General features: G+C 40.7%; 1 protein-coding gene across 10 annotated transcripts in view; it reads left to right on the top strand.

Moving 5' to 3' along the window:
• DNAH11 (dynein axonemal heavy chain 11) overlaps window positions 1-16,463 on the top strand; it is a 348,284-nt gene that overhangs the window by 175,540 nt on the left and 156,281 nt on the right. For 8 of the 10 annotated variants that reach the window (XM_021063431.1, XM_021063432.1, XM_021063430.1 and 5 more), the window contains 3 exons: window positions 2,198-2,329; window positions 8,385-8,558; window positions 13,392-13,596. In XM_021063431.1, coding sequence (XP_020919090.1) covers window positions 2,198-2,329; window positions 8,385-8,558; window positions 13,392-13,596 — 511 coding nt within the window. Of the gene's footprint in view, window positions 1-1,582; window positions 1,763-2,073; window positions 2,102-2,197; window positions 2,330-8,384; window positions 8,559-13,391; window positions 13,597-16,463 lie in introns of those variants that run through there. The other 2 variants (XM_021063437.1, XM_021063438.1) reach the window with 2 other exon arrangements.

Below are 16,463 nucleotides of genomic sequence, written 5' to 3' on the forward strand. Positions count from 1 at the left end.
TTCATTGACGAGTAGTGTGAAAATAGGTCAGTAAGAATTAATATGACTTTTGCTCTGACTTGCTGCTTTTGTAGTGTTCAGAAAGGGCATTTTATCCTTCACTCTTTTTTGGCTGCTGTTGTATAAAGTAGTCTCTTTTGCTGTGATTATTTATGGCATAATTTTGAGACACAAAGGAGTATACAGGAGAATAACTCTGAGGCAACTTAACTGAAGTGTGGTGGACTTACAATGTTGTGTGAATTTCTGCTGTACAACAAAGTGATTCAGTTATACATACACATGTATATATACACACATACATAATATGGGTTTTTTTCATGTTTTCTTCCATTATGGTTGAACACAGGATATTGGATATAGTCCCCTGTGCTATATAGTAGGACCTTGTTTGTTCATTCTCTACATAATAGTTTGTATCTGTTAATCCCAACATCCCACTCCAAGCCCCCCCCAGCCCCCACCCACCCTTGGCAACCACTTGTCTGTTCTTTATGATGGGAGTGTGTTTCATTTTTGCAGATAGGTTCATTTGTGTCATATTTTAGGCTCCGCATATAAGTGACTTCTATGTATTTGTCTTTCTGACTTACTTTGTTTAGGTTGGTAATCTCAAAGTCCATCCATGTAGCTAGAGATGGCATTATTTCATTCCTTTTAAAAGTCTACTTCAAAAAATAATGTACGAAGTTTTCCAATATATGAAACTTTTTGCTTTGCATTTGGTAAGGCGTATTAACTCTTTCACAATATCCACCATGGTATGATTTTATAATTGCTGGCACAGAGCTTAAAATGTCTTCCAGGAACTGTTAGGGAGAAAATAGAAAAATCATATGAGTTATTAGCGTGTTTGAATCAATGCATAATATGCTGAGACTTTTCAGTCTATTTTGATATTAACAGTTCTTTAGATGAGTGTGGCTTCTACTGAGAAATAGCAAAGCCTCAGAGTTTTACATTGCTTTTCTTGATTAAAAAAAATTGGTGAATGATTTGATTGGAAGATTATTTTAAACTGGCAAATATAGTACTATATAAAATGACAGAAATTAAGAGAGAGATTTAAAAATAGAACAGGTGCTCAACTATTTAAATTTTAAAAGCACTTCCAAATTATGTCCAGGACCCATTTCCCAGGTTACCATGGATTTTCTTCCTCTTTCCAGGTTGGGAGGACAAGGCACACACAGGACTGATTTGTTACAGCCTCCACTGCTATGTGGATGATTCTGGAAAAAAAAGTCTACTGCTGCCTCCAAAAACTGGGGAGAGTGTAGCATGAGTTTGGAGGGTCCGTGACAGCGCTAATTCATGATTACTATTTTTGGGCTTTCAAGAACTAGCTAAAAATCACTTTCATTATGGTCATTATTTCATATGACTACAGACTTTGCAGCGGCTGTGTTCCCCTCATTACTGAACTGATTGCCCTGGCCGTGGAGGAGGTTTCAGACAAGTAGAGCACGTAGCTGTTTCACCTGCAGGGCAACAAGAGCAAGTTCCTGAGCAGCATTTCTTCCAAGGTTAAATTTAGTCTCATGTCCCCAAAATGCCACAGGCTAAGGCTGCCAGTCTGACTTTCTAAATTTATGACAACAGGTGGGGGAAACAGCTGCCAAAGGACTAAGGGAAAGTGGGTTATCTAAATGACCAGCAGAGGGAAATGCTTAAATAGCCTTTCCATCTAGTGCCTCCATTCCCAGCGATGGTGTCAGACAGCGTTTACGGAAAAGGAAAAATGCCTTTAGTTTGTTTTTAAGTAAGTCAGCTGTAGAATACTATGTGTAGTATGAAAAAAGACAGCACAGCTATTCCCATTAATTTATGAAAAAGGCGGCACAGTTATTCCCATGACTTCTGTATAAAAAAGACAGCACAGCTCTTGCCATTGATTCTTTTTGTCTGCATGTATTTCTCTTCATCACAATGATTATTAATTGGAGACGTCAAAATAGTAGGTTTTTTAAAAATTGTTTGTTGTTGCTAGACCATTGTTTGAAAGTGGCCAAGGCTTTTCATCGCTGACTCAGAAACCCAAGGCAGTCATATTTGTGTCTCCTGAGGTAGCAAATCACAGAGGTCATATAATCGCTTAAGGGTACAGTGGATTTTTGAATGAGTCCTGTGAACCTCCTTCACCATTAAAAAAAAAATGTTGCCCTAACTAAAAGAATGGCTTTTTCTTTTTCTTTAGACTGTTTGTACTCTGCTGGAATGTTTGTTGACTCCTGAAAATGTACCTTCTGACAGCCCAAAGGACGTGTATGAGGTCTATTTTGTCTTTGCCTGTGTCTGGGCGTTCGGAGGCACTCTGTCACAAGATCAGGTATGTGGAGAAAGAGTTTACAGAATCAGTTTTGTTTGGGAGGAAATATAATGATCCCTATGGTGTTTTTGTTTGTTTGTTTGTTTGTTTGTTTAATGTTACCGTAACTCTACCCTACTTCCCCCGCTGTCTCCAATTCTGTGCATTGTTAAGTGGGCCCCTCAGGCTGGCGGTTCTAACCTTGGCTGACAAGGTCAGCGGCATAGCCCTCCACCAGCTCTCTTTTCTGTGCTCAAAGTTCCATCCTTTGCTTCATCTGCACCACCTCCAAATTTGCTCTTCCTCTTCCATCGTTATTTTCCAGTGATATATTCCTCCAGGCATTTCTAGTTAAAAACCTAGGAGACATCCTTCTTGTTTCTCTGTCCCATGGCCATCAGGTCCTTTCAGTTAGAAAATAAATGTCAAGTCGGTCCCCTTTTCTCTGTCCCTACAGCCTTAATTCAGGAGTGTATCATCTTTAGATTGTTCTGAACTACCACCTTGCCGTAACAAAATGGTATACCCTAGGTAGCTTAAACAGTAGAAATTTACTTCCTCTCAGTTCTGGAGGCTGTAAGTCCAAGGTCAGGGTACTAGCATGGGCAAGTTCTGGCAAGGACCCTCTATCTGCCTTGCAGGCAGATGCTTTTTTCTGTGTCTTCTTAGGGCAGAGAGAGAGAAAGGGATAAAGCTTTCCAGTGTCTCTTCTTATAAAGGCACTAATCCCATCATGTGGACCCCACCCCAGGCCCGCATCTAATCACCTCCCAACTCCCAAGAGGCCTGTCTCCGAATACCATCCACTGAGGATTAGGGTTTCAACGTACAAATTGTGGTGGGAAGACAGTTCAGTCCATAGCACATAATCTTCAAGTTCATTTCCAGGCCTCTTGTCCTCTTACCTCTAAGCAGTGGCGCACATGTTTCCTGGGATAAGTGTTGTGAACCAGAGTCACCTTCAGGCAAGTTGCTTTCCATTGTTCTTTCCTTTGGCCTGAAGTGAAGCTGTCATGCCTAGCCAATATAGTTCCCTTGTTGCTTCTGATTTCTTTTGGACAAAACACTTGAGACGAGAACTTGCACAGGTGCATACACACACACACACACACACACACACACACACACACGCACAAGCACAATACACATCACACACACATACTGCTTAGACTTGCCAAAGTGCAAAGTGGGAGTTTTTCACCTTAGACATTTGCACGTCTCATCTCTCGAATGCACCTCGGTACAGATTTTCTCATGTAACCTTTACAGTAATTCTTTAAGGTGTCCTCACTGTGCCGACAAAGGTCAGAGAGGAGAAAGAACATGACTGATGAGAAATGACAACACCAGGATTCCTGCTCACATGCACCTGTCTCCAGAAGCCACTCGTGGTACCTTGGGATCGCTCATGGCAGTGCTGCTGTGGGCATCCCTGAATCTTTGCATCTGAAATAGATGGCATATATCTTCCAGGCTTCCCTACATGTTTCTAGGTGTAAATAGAGAGTTTAAATTGGAAGGCCTCACAGCCAAGAGGGACCCACATTTATTGGTTTACTCACCGTAGGTTCTAAAATCCATGGTTGCTCTAACCTGTGGGCCAGTCACTAAGTGACCCTAAACTGTATCTATAAATAAACCTGGCATTCACTTGGCCTCCTAGATCTTATTCTGACCCATCCAAGGAGCCACATCTCCATCTGTAATCTCCAAGCGTGGTCTTAGTGCAATTAAAGAATCGATGTTGGGGAGTTCCCGTAGTGGCTCATCAGTTAACGAACCTGACTGGCGTCCATGAGGATGCAGGTTCAATCCCTGACCTCGATCAGTGGGTTAAGGATCTGGCGTTGCTGTGAGCTGGGGTGTAGGTCACAGACTCGGCTGGGATCCCTCGTTGCTGTGGCCCTGGCATAGGCTGGCGGCTACACCTCCAATTGGACCTCTAGCCTGGGAACCTCCATGTGCCGCAGATGCGGCCCTAAAAAAAAAAAAAAAAAAAAAAAAAAAAAAAGGACAGACAAAAAAAAAAAAAAAAAAGGCAAAAGAATCGGTGTTGGGTGACTTCACATGGTTTTTCTCAAAGGCACAATTTACAGCATGTGTGGATTTCTCCTTCCTCGAGACCACATGCAGACTCACCCCACAGAGTTTTTTCCTTTTCCAGGACCATGCAAGCAGGTAAAATTGCATGAACAGTATGTTGACAGCTGAGATTGCTCTACTCTTGATGGTAACAGCACACCTTCCTCCCAGATGAGTCTCTTTTCATTTTTGTAGTTGGCAAACCTGGCAGCCCTCCAGCCATTGGTTCCAGCCAGAAGCTGGGCATCACTCAGAGACCTTCCTCTCCCAGACACTCTCCCCAATTAATAGTCAACATCATCTTCTTTAAATTTTCAGGAAGGCTTTAACTGTGAGCATTCAAAAGAGAGGCTGTGAATTTGGAAACATAAATGAGGCAGACTCAGATGAGATCAAGCGTGTTCAGGATGTTATGGCCATAGACATGTGCTTGCCAAGGGGGAGGAGGAGGGAGTGGGAGGGATGGGGAGCTTGGGGTTAATAGATGCAGGCTATTGCCTTTGGAATGGATTAGCAATGAGATCCTGCTGTGTAGAACTGGGAACTATGTCTAGTCACTTATGATGGAGCATGATAATGTGAAAACGTAGAATATATACTTGTATGTGTAACTGGGTCACCATACTGTACAGTAGAAAATTGGCAGAACACTGTAAACCAGCTATAATGGAAAAAAATAAAAATCATTATATTAAAATAAGTAAATGAAGCAGACTCAGAAAGTAGTCTTAGGATAGCCATTCATTCAACACATATGAGTGCCCATTATCTGTCAGGGGATGTGCTTAGGGCTTTTAATAGTCTAGCTCATTGAATCTCCAGTGAAAATGAAACCTGTTTGTAGAGGTGTAACTATTCTTTGACAAAAAAGGAACTGACAGACATTTAGTTAAGCTAGTCCACTTGGGGACACATGGCTAATGTTTGAGGCAAGTTCACACTGCAGCGGACAGACTCAACATGTGTTCTTAACCCAGACCATTGCAAACACCTTCCAAACTCTGGCTCCTGCCAGCTCTCCCTGAGCCTCCTATAAACAGTCATTATCTTTCTTCACTTGGTTTCCGAAGGAGCTTCCTCACGGCTCTTTCTGCATCTGTACTCACCCCATAATCCATAGCATTCAGAGTGATTTTTTTTAATGTAAATTGAATTATATGATACATTCCATTATTCAAAACATTATTCCTCTTGCTTTTCAGATACAGTTTGAAAACTTAATGCTTTTTACACGGCCTCTGGAACTGGTCCTGTACACACCTCGTTCTTCGTCCTGGCATGGGCTTCTCCCTGGTCTCTGCCTGTTCTCAAGGATGGCTTCCCTGACCATCCAGTTAAAAGCGGTTCACCTGTGACTTTCACTTTCAGCAAAGCTGACTTTCAAGGCACCTACTTATTTATTTCTCTTTTTCTTGGCTTCATCCCTGCCTCCACCACGCCTCCTCTTATCTCCCTCTTGCTCTTCCCTGTAAACTCCATGAGGCAGAAATTCTGATTTCTTCCCCACTCTAGAACAAATGCATTTGAGTAAATGAATGATATGAAAATTTGTCATCAAAATCACTTTGCTAGAGTTCCTTTTGTGGCTCAGAGGAGACAAATCTGACTAGTATCCTTGAGAATGTGGATTCAACCCCTAACCTAGGAACTTCCACATGCTGAGGATGTGGCATCAAAAAAAAAAAAAGAAAAGAAAAGAAAAAAGAAAAAAAAATCATGTTGCTGACATGGTAATTAGGGTGAAGCAAACTTTGATGTGAAACACGAGTCCTGTGTATCCTGCCTACAGAGGATGGTGCCAGATGAGTAATACCTTCTGAACCAACTTGGTTCATTCAGACCAACTTCTGTAAGGTGATTTTAAAAAAACCCCATGACACCAATCTGAAAGTAACATAAATGACCTGAGACACTTAGACGCATGAGTGCTGGTTGGTAGGAATATGAGCTCAACTAGTCTGGAAGATGGTGGGGTCAGTGCTCCCTGCTAAGGCTGATCACCGCTCTCAGCCCCAAACATGCTTTCCTATCCTCTAGCCAACTTGTTGGTCTTTACATGCGTGAGTGGTCAGCCTAGTACAGAAAGTGGGCCATAGTCCGTGGATGTCTCCAAAACCATGGAGGACACCAAAGTAAAAGCAGGTTTCAGGAATCCCCTGGGGAAAAATGGGAGCTGAAGTGTTAGATAAATATGAGAGTGTGGAGTGCTGTGCACATACACAGTGCTTTTAGGGTTCACCAAAACTCGCTCTGCCAAGTCGTCCTGTGGCTGTAAGAATCCCTGGGCCACATCGTCCTTTAGATCTAGAAAGGGGTGTTAGTTGCTAGTACCCAGCTGCAGTTTCCCCTCCTCCATTTTCCAAACCCTAATCTAGCAGCAAAGGGCTTAGACCTATTACCTTATAGAGGCAATCACCTTCTAGCCAGGAAAAGCTATTTCCTGCAATGTAATTGTCTCTGTAGACAGGAGTTTATGGAGTTTTCAGCTGGACCATTCAGTTGTGCTGTGCTAGAAAACCAAGTTGGTGCCTTTCTCCATCCCTCTATCCCTCATTGCAGAGCCTCCCAGATTCAAAATTTCAAAGACCAGCAAAACTCAGTAGTGATCTGAAGGAATGATATAGGGTTACCATCTGTTTGCTCTTCTAAATAAGGGCATTTATTTCAAAATGACCACTTATTATTAACTATAATTTTATAAAGGAAAGAATATTTTAACACCAAAACTTTCAGGAATGTTCTAAGCTCAATAAAGTGCCATATTTAAAGCAATAATGTTCCTAATTTTGAAAAATATTTCTCTGTCATTATATTCCTCATTTTACCATCAATTCATGGAGATATTGATAGAAATAAACACTAGTGTTTGATAACCACTGTCTCTAACTTGATGGTTACACGATAGCTCATTATTAAATTAAATCACCTAGGGGTTATCTCAGGTTCCTCTAACCTTACTCTGCTTTCTACGTTAATAATTATTTCATGGAGTTCCCGTTGTGGCTCAGTGGTTAACAAATCTGTCTAGGAACCATGAGGTTGCGGGTTCAATCCCTGGCCCTGCTCAGTAGGTTAAGGATTGCGGATGCATTGCCGTGAGCTGTGGTGTAGGTCGAAGACACGGCTCGGATTCCACATTGCTGTGGCTCTGGTGTAGGCCAGTGGCCACAGCTCTGATTAGATCCCTAGCCTGGGAACCTCCACATGCCACAGGAGCAGCCCTAGAAAAGGCAAAAAGACAAAAACAAAATTAAAAATTAATTATTTCAAAAAAAGTTCTTTTTTTTGAAATAATTATTTCATATTATTAACATAGAGGTTAGAGGAACCTGAGATCACCCCTAGGTGATTCAATTTAATAATGAGCTATCATGTAACCACCAAGTTGGAGACAGTGGTTATCAAACACTGGTGTTTATTTCTATCAATATCTCCATGAACTGATGGTAAAATGAGGAATGTTGGACATGGAGAATAGACTTGTGGTTGCCAGTGGGGAGGGGGAGGGAGTTGGGTGGATTAGGAGCTTGGGGTTAATAGATGCAGACTAATTGCCTTTGGAATGGATTAGCAGTGAGATCCTGCTGTGTAGCACTGGGAACTATGTCTAGTCACTTATGATAGAGCATGATAATGTGAGGAAAAAGGAAAGTATACATGTATGTGTAACTGGGTCACCATGCTGTACAGTAGAAAATTGACAGAACACTGTAAACCAGCTATAATGGAAAAAAATAAAAATCATTATATAAAAAAATAAAAAATGTGTACCTGATAGATGTATGTCAATTTTAACTTTCTGCCTCAATGCCGTTGTCACTCATTATAACTTCCTTCCAGTTATTTCTTTTTCTTGGGTCAGTTACTCAATCCCGTCTGTTATCATGACTCTGTACACTGCAAATGCTCTGTGTTGAGCCAGATTTGCAGGGGTTCTGTATGCACTCAGAATTGCCTTCAAGTCTGCAATAAGACTTTCTCTTGTTTTCCTTAGCTTTCCGGTTGTCAAGCTGAATTCAGTCGGTGGTGGCATAAAGAGATGAAAGCAGTTAAGTTTCCATCCCAGGGAACAATTTTTGACTATTACCTGGACCACAAAACTAAGAAATTCTTGCCTTGGGCTGATAAAATCCCCAAATTTACTATGGATCCAGAAGTCCCTCTGCAGGTAGGTGTATGGAATAAGGTGACCTTCGAGCCATGTTGTGCTGGTTTGAGTCTTTTTTGTTTGTTTTTGAGCAATCTGTCTCTTCCTGCCTGATCAATAAATTACTGTCGGCATGGTCTGCATAGAAGGTATTCTTTTGGAGAGAAGAATCTCAGTTATAGGAGCAATTGCTAAGATGATTAGTATATCTCTACAATTTGTCTTTTCAACTTAATTCTGTGGTCACAGTTTTATTTATATTTTCTAGAAATGTTGTGATTTTCTAAAAATTGGAGGCATACTTCTGTTAGCTCAGTGATTCTCTGTTCTTGATCCTAATGTAAATTTCCTAAACAGTGCTTTTTCACAGATAACTTCTTTCCTTTACCCTTTAAGCCATTAAATGAATATTTAATCTTCTTGTATGTTTCTTTTTTTTCACTTCAGAGCACATTCTTTTTAAATTTAATTATATTGCCCTATAGTTGACCTACAATGTGGTCTTAGTTTCAGGTGTACAGCAAAGTGAATCAGTCATACATACAAACATATCCATCCTTTCTTCCCATACAGGTTATTACAAACTATTGAGTAGATTTTCCTGTGCCATATAGTAGGTTCTTGTTAATTATCTTTTTATACAGTACTGTGTATATATGTATAGATTATTCTCACCTTCTCAATTCTTCCCTCCCCCCCAGTGGTTTCATCAGTGGTAACCAAGAGATTGGTTTTTGAAATCTGTGTTTCTGTTTTATAGATAAGTTCTTTTGTGTCATTTTTTATTAGATTCCATGTATAAGTGGTATCATATGATATTTATCTCTGACTTCGCTTGGTTTGACAATCTTTAGATGCATCCCTGTTGCTGCAAATGGCATTATTCTTTTTATGACTGAATAATGTTCCATTGTATATATGTACTACATTTTTTGTACCCACTCCTCTGGCAATGGATGTTTAGGTTGCTTGTTTTTGTTGTTTGTTTGATTTTTAGGGCCGCACTCAGGGCATGTGGAAGTTCCCAAACTAGGGGTTGAATTGGAGCTGCAGCTGCAGGCGTATACTACAGCCACAGCATTGTGGGATCCGAGGTGCATCTGTGACCTGTACCACAGCTCATGGTAACACTGTATCCTATAGATCATATGGCAGTTATATACTTAATTTTCTGAAGAACCTCCATACTGTTTTCCATAGTGGTTGTACCAGTTTACATTCCCACCAACAGTGTAGGGGGGGCCCCTTTTCTACACATCCTCTCTAGCATTTGTTACTTGTTGACTTGTTAATAATGGCCTTTCTGACCGGTGTGAGGTGGTAACTCATGGTAGTTTTGATGCGCATTTCTCTAATAATTAGTGATGTCAAGCATTTTTTCATGTGCCTGCTGACCATCTGTATATCTTCTTTGGAGGAATATTTAGGCCTTCTGCCCATTTTTCAGTTGAGTTGTTTGTTTTTTGTGTTGTTGAGTCGTATGAGTTATTTGTATATTTTGGAGATTAAGAGCATGCAAAAGAATCAAATTAGAACATTCTCTAACACTACACACACACAAAAAAACTCAAAATGGATTAAAGACATAAATGTAAGGCCAGATACTATAAAACTCCTAGAGGAAAACATAGGGAGAACACTCTTTGTCATAAATCACAGCAATATCCTGTTTGATCCACCTGCTAGAATAATGATAATAAATACAAAAATAAACCAGTGGGACCTAATTAAACTCAAAAGCTTTTGCCCAGCAAAGGAAACCATTAAAAAAATGAAAAGACACAGAACGAGAGAAAATCTTTGTGGATGATGACACCAGTCATTTTGAAAGAGGAGCCTACTCTGTCTGTGGACTAGGAATCTCATAACAAACTACCGTGGACTGAGTGGCTTAAACATCAGTTAATTTTCTTACCGACTTGGCAGCTAAAAGTCCAAGTTCAAAGTGTCAGCAGATTTGGTTTCTCCTGAGGCCTCTGTCCTTGGTCTGTAGATGGCTACCTTCTGCTGTGACCTCGCAGGGTCTTGTCTCTGGGCTCACATATCCCTGGACACTGTCTTGAAATGTGTCCACATCTCCTCTTCTTATAAAAGCATCAGTCAGTATAGGTTGGGCTCTGCTCTATTGGCCTCATTTAAACTTAATCTCCCCTTTAAAGACCTTATCTCTAAATACAGTCACATTCTGAGATACTGGGGTTAGGGCTTCAACGTAGGAATTTTGGGAGAACACAATTCAACCTCTAACACTTAAGTCTGAGGACACCATTTTATAAGCAAGAAATTCAGAGGTAGGAAGGCCCTTGGACTTGGCAATATCACCACGAATGCAGGTCTTCCTGCCTTAACACTGGCCTCCTTTGAACACTGGTGTCCCTCCTGATCTCAGCATGACTCCGGCAGCCCCAGGAGTGGAAAGGAAACAAGTTAGGGGGAAAGAAGAACTTTCTCATATCTTTTTATCAAGAGTCAAGAAACCTTTTTCAGAAGCCCCAGAGCAGACTGCCACCCACATCCAATTCTTCAGGGGTCATAGGCCACCCTTAGCCCAGTCTCGGGCCAGGGTAATCAGGTTACCATAATCAGCTTTTAGGAAACATCACACCCCTGCAGGAGCTGGGTTGAGCACCGAAGCTGTGCGGAGGAGGGGCAGAGACTTGGACAAAGTGGGGCTCTGACAAGCGGGAAGAAATAGGCGAATGGATGCTGGAAGACAACCAACAAGCTCTGCTCTGTCTGCTTTAGAGATTTTGAAATCTCTGTTTCAGCTCGCTCTATGTAGACTTCAGCGACCCAGCAATATCACCTAGCTGGTTGAAAGCGGAGGATTTGTAGTTAACTGAAAAAAACACACACACGCACATACACACACACAAGACTGAGAAAAATGGTTTCATGAGGCTGATGCACCTTACCAGTATGTATTTTATTCAGTAGAGAAACTATCAGGACTTTGTAGTCTTATTTATACACAATTGCATCAAATGTGGTTATTTGATTAAAAGCTTCTTAACATGTTAGAGGAGAACTTACTGGGTCAATAATAATAGCAAATATTAATATTACATTATCCTATGTCAGGGTCTTTTCTAAATGCTTTATTTACATAGATTAAGTAATTTAATCCTTCCAATCACTCTCTAAGGCATGGACTGTTATGAGACTTTTACATATGGAGAAACAGAGAAATTGAGGCATCAGTTCACATGTGTATAGTGCATGCTTTGAAGAGCGTTCCGGGTGGTAGATAAGACAGGGCTTAGGCTTTGAACAGATCTGGGTTTGAATTAAGTACCACCACCTATGCCTTTGGCCAAGTTATTAGTATTCTCTAAGCTTCATCTTTGTTATCTCTAAAATGGAGTTGATAACAAAACAGTCCTCATAAGTTTGTTATGAGTATCATATAAGGTAATGCATGGAAAGGGCTTGGCGTAGCACCTGTCACACACTCAGCTCTCAGTATTTATGATCGGTATTAATGTGTGGAGAAAAGGGCTGACATTCATAGCCAAATTAAAAAGCAAATGATGACAACTAGCAGCCGTAAGGAAAAAAATATTAAAGAATTCAACCCTAATTTTTAAGGGTCATCTAGGACTGTCCAGTGTAGCACAGAATACTCTGTGCCTTCAAGCAGGTCCTGACAGCATCCCTGGATTCTAATGAAATTCTTGAGTAAGCACTTATTATCATGAAGAAGATCTCAGATGATCCATAAAATACTCAGCAGTGGTTAGTATATGCTAACCTCACAGGGAATAACTTTATCCATGACAGAGTCCATGTGTTTTTCTTATGAGCAGTATGAATCCTGCAAGTAGCTTTTTACTCCCTTTCTAATTTGGCCACCCAGAAATGCAGGAAATTGTTAGCTCTCTTTTAATAACCATGCAGGATTCTCTATCCTATGTGTCTGTGTCTGTTTCCCCTTTTCCTGATCTTATCTGTTAGTCTGTGTTTCCTAAGTCTGGTCTTGTTTCGTTTTTTTTTTTTTTAATAAAGCTTTATGGAAGTCAGTTAATTCACAAGATTGTGATGATTTCTGCTGTACAACAAAGTGAGTCAGTTACACACGTACATACACATCCATTCTCTTTCAGATTCTTTTTCCACATAGATTATCACAGAATATTGGGTAGAGTTTGCTGTGCCACAGCAGGTCCTTGTTGGCCAGTCATTCCATAGACCTCATATGCCAATCCCAAACCCGCAGTCCATCCCTCCGCACTCCACCACCTGACCCCTTTGGTAACCATAAGTTTTTCAAAGTCTGAGTCTGTTTCTGTTCTGTGAATAGGTTCATTTGTATCCTTTTTTTAGATTCCACACATAAGTGATATCATAGGATGTTTGTCTTTCTCTGTCTAACTTCACTTAGTATGATAATTCTAGGTCCACCCAAGTTGCTGCAAATGGCATTATTTCATTCTTTCTTATGACTAACATTCCATTGTAATATGTACCATGTCTTGTTTATTCATTTCTCTGTTGATAAAAATTTAAGTTGTTTCCACGTCTTGGCTATTGTAAATAGCGATACAGTGAACATTGGGGTACATGTATCTTTTCAAATGATGGTTTTCTCTGGATAGATGCCCAGGAGTGGTATTGCTGGATCATATGCTAGTTCTGTTTTTAGTTTTTTGAGAAACTTCCATACTGTTTTCCATAGTGGTTGCACCAATTTACAGTCCTTCCAATGGTGTGGGATCGCTCCTACTGGCTATTAACTATAACTAAGAATTCTTTGGGTCTCAATTCTAAAAAGACTTTGTTGGTTTAGATAGAAAGTTTTGCCATGCCTCCCTCTCTGACCTGTCTCTTATTCTTTTCCCCCGTACCCCCACCCAGAGAGTTCTGGTTCACACATCGGAGACCACTCGGCTCAGATATTTCATAGAGTTGTTGCTTGAGAAAGGACAGCCACTAATGCTGGTGGGAAATGCTGGAGTGGGAAAAACAGTCTTTGTGGGTGACATGCTGACAAGTCTCTCTGAAGCTTATATAGTGTCGCGAGTGCCTTTCAACTACTATACAACATCTGCGGCTCTGCAAAGTAAGTGCTCCTCCTGATTATACTCCAGAAACCAGACAGCAGAAACTGTTATTTATGGCCAGGACACACAGCCCAAAGAGACGATTACTTTGTCTAGACTTCAGGCATTTGGATGAGCGTGAATTTTTACTTTTCATCATTCTGGGTAAATATACTTTATTTAAATATTGTGAATTTGGCCTTTTATTATCATTCATGACTTGAGTTGGGTTATTACTCTTTAGAACAGCAAGAATGTATATCACCAGTGTTCATTGCTTTGCCACTCAACCATTTGGTTACCTTTAATCAATTTCGTGGAGCCTTGGCAACATGAGAATATACTCAAGCTGGAGTTCCCGTCCTGGCTCAGTGGTTAACAAATCCGACTAGGAACCATGAGGTTGTGGGTTCGATCCCCGGCCTTGCTCAGTGGGGTGAGGATCTGGCATTGCCATGAGCTGTGGTGCAGGTCGCAGATGTAGCTTGGATCCCATATTGCTGTGGCTGTGGTGTAGGCCGGCAGCTACAGCTCCGATTAGACCCCTAGCCTGGGAACCTCCGTATGCCGCAGGTGCAACCCTAGAAAAGGCAAAATAATAATAATAATAATAATAATAATAATAATATACTCAAGGAAGAGCACTCTGGTTACCTTTACAGATAAGAGATCAATTTAGGGGAAAATTCATTTAAACTGTATTGATGAAATGACAGGCCATGAGCAGTTGGTGTTCAATCTTTGAAGAACTGTAAGAATAATTTTTAACTGTTGAATAAAGAAATCAGTGTAATCAAAAGAACCACACAGGTTTGGGGCATTCTGAGTCTGGAAGGACAAATGAAGTAGACATGAGAAGTTGAGAAAAACAAATATAAAGAGCTGGTAGTGGAGTTAGTTCTCTGGTGGCACAGCAGGTTAAAGATCTGGCATTGTCACTGAACTGGCTTGGGTCACTGCTGTGTCACGGGTTCAATCTTGGCCCGGGAACTTCCATATGCTGTGAGCAAGGCCAAAAAAAGAAGAAGAAAAAGATGGTCCTGGTAAATCTGTCATTCAGTCCAACAGAATAATCAGGTTATGTTGTTGTGGGGGTGTGGAAGGGGGAGCAAATCTCCCCATTGTCGAGTAATTTATTAATCCTGTTAAGCTGCCTTGAATGTGTTTTTTGTGTTGTGTGTGTTGTTGCTGTTTCCTTGGCTCTATAAGGAGAGATTAATAACATTTTCTTATCACTGACATCATTAACTCAGCCAAAGGTGCTTTTTCTGTAGTCTCTTTCTTAATCATTAGTCTTCCTCATTTTTGTGAATGGAGCTGTGGAAAAGCTGACTCAGAAGTATTTCATTCATTTCTTGAGCAAATATATATTATTTATGTACTTTTACTGAGACACTGTGTACAATACATGTTTTTCATTTGCAGACACAGAAAAAGAGATCACTTTGTCACTTGCAAATAGAAGATTAGGGCTGCAATTCAACAGTTGAACAAAGTTCGCCTTGCTAATTCTTGGAAGGGATACAGACATGAATAGATTTAGACATTGACTATTAGCATGAGGAATAGAAAGAGCTAGTGTACTCTAAAGAAAGGATTTCAGACCTTTGAGATGAGGTGGTATGTGGGCAAAAATGGGACTTAGGATAGAAGAAGCAGCTAAAGCAAGAGACAGAAGAGAGAAAATTGTGGGACATAGTCAATGAATTGAACCTCTAAGTTGACTGAAGAGAGTGATCATGTAGAAGATATGGAAAAGGCTGGAGTAGTGGGTTAGAGTTATATAATAGATGGAGTAGCCAGTTGTCTAGTTAGCTGAAGACTGGGGAGATTTCTGGTATATAGATTTCTTTAATGCTAAAATTGGCATCATCCCAGGCAACCGAGGTGGGTGGTCTCTGTAACGATAGAGACAGCTGGGGTGCAAGTTGAACAGAAGTTATTTCTCATGGTAGGAAATGGTGAGCCATCGATGAGGAGCAAGGAACTGACAAGGTGCAAGCTCTGCTTTGGGAGGTGAAATCTGTGGTGGGGAGGCCAGTGCCCCTGAGCAGTATATTAGCTGGATGAAATGTTGTCCTGGACTAGAGTTGCAGAAGCAAAACAGAAGAGACACCAGGTACCCTTTACAGGAGGTGGTTGGGCAGATAAGGACCAGGAGGGAGAGATTAAATTCAGGCTTTGCATCTGGCTTATCCAGCAAGTGTTAATCCTATAAAAAGCATAAAAGGCTAAAAAGAAGAGATGAGTCGTAAGTGGCAAAGAGGTATATTAACTTGAGTTTGGGAACAGACATATTTAGTGTTAGCCAGACATCCTGTTGCCTATGGCTAATAAGTACTAATGTCCAGTAAACATTTGCAAGTGCAGATCTGCTGCTTGGAAGAGGGGTTTGTTAATTTATTCTTCTGTATCTCTTCATTCATTCATTCATTTATTCATTTGTTCATTTACTAGTTACTTATTTTTGTGGTTGTCATCTGGAATACAGAAATGAACACGGTATAGTTCCTTGTCCTCAAGCAATTTACAGTCCATTTAGAGAAGGGGCACATAATTAGATAGTACACCTCAGATCCACACTCTTCAGGATTTTCTATCTGTTATTTTCTCTCAAACATATTGGCACAAAGTCAGATAGGCAGATGAAGAAATGTAAGTTTGTGTATACACAGGGTAACATCCTCATACAGTATCCTCTTGTACTTCTACACCTGATGATTTAAGATGAGAAATTCTTAAGCTGCCCATAGACTCTACTACAGGGGTGATAAAGGAGGACTCCTGCACCAGGCTCTGGCTGGACTGGCAGTGGTTTATGTGTTACAGTGGGTACAGGGGAGGAAAGTGGAAAGGTCAGCGATGGTGTTGTCTCAGATGTGATGGC

This window comes from Sus scrofa, chromosome 9 (assembly GCF_000003025.6).
Source record: "Sus scrofa isolate TJ Tabasco breed Duroc chromosome 9, Sscrofa11.1, whole genome shotgun sequence".
NCBI classification, from domain to species: Eukaryota; Metazoa; Chordata; class Mammalia; order Artiodactyla; family Suidae; genus Sus; species Sus scrofa.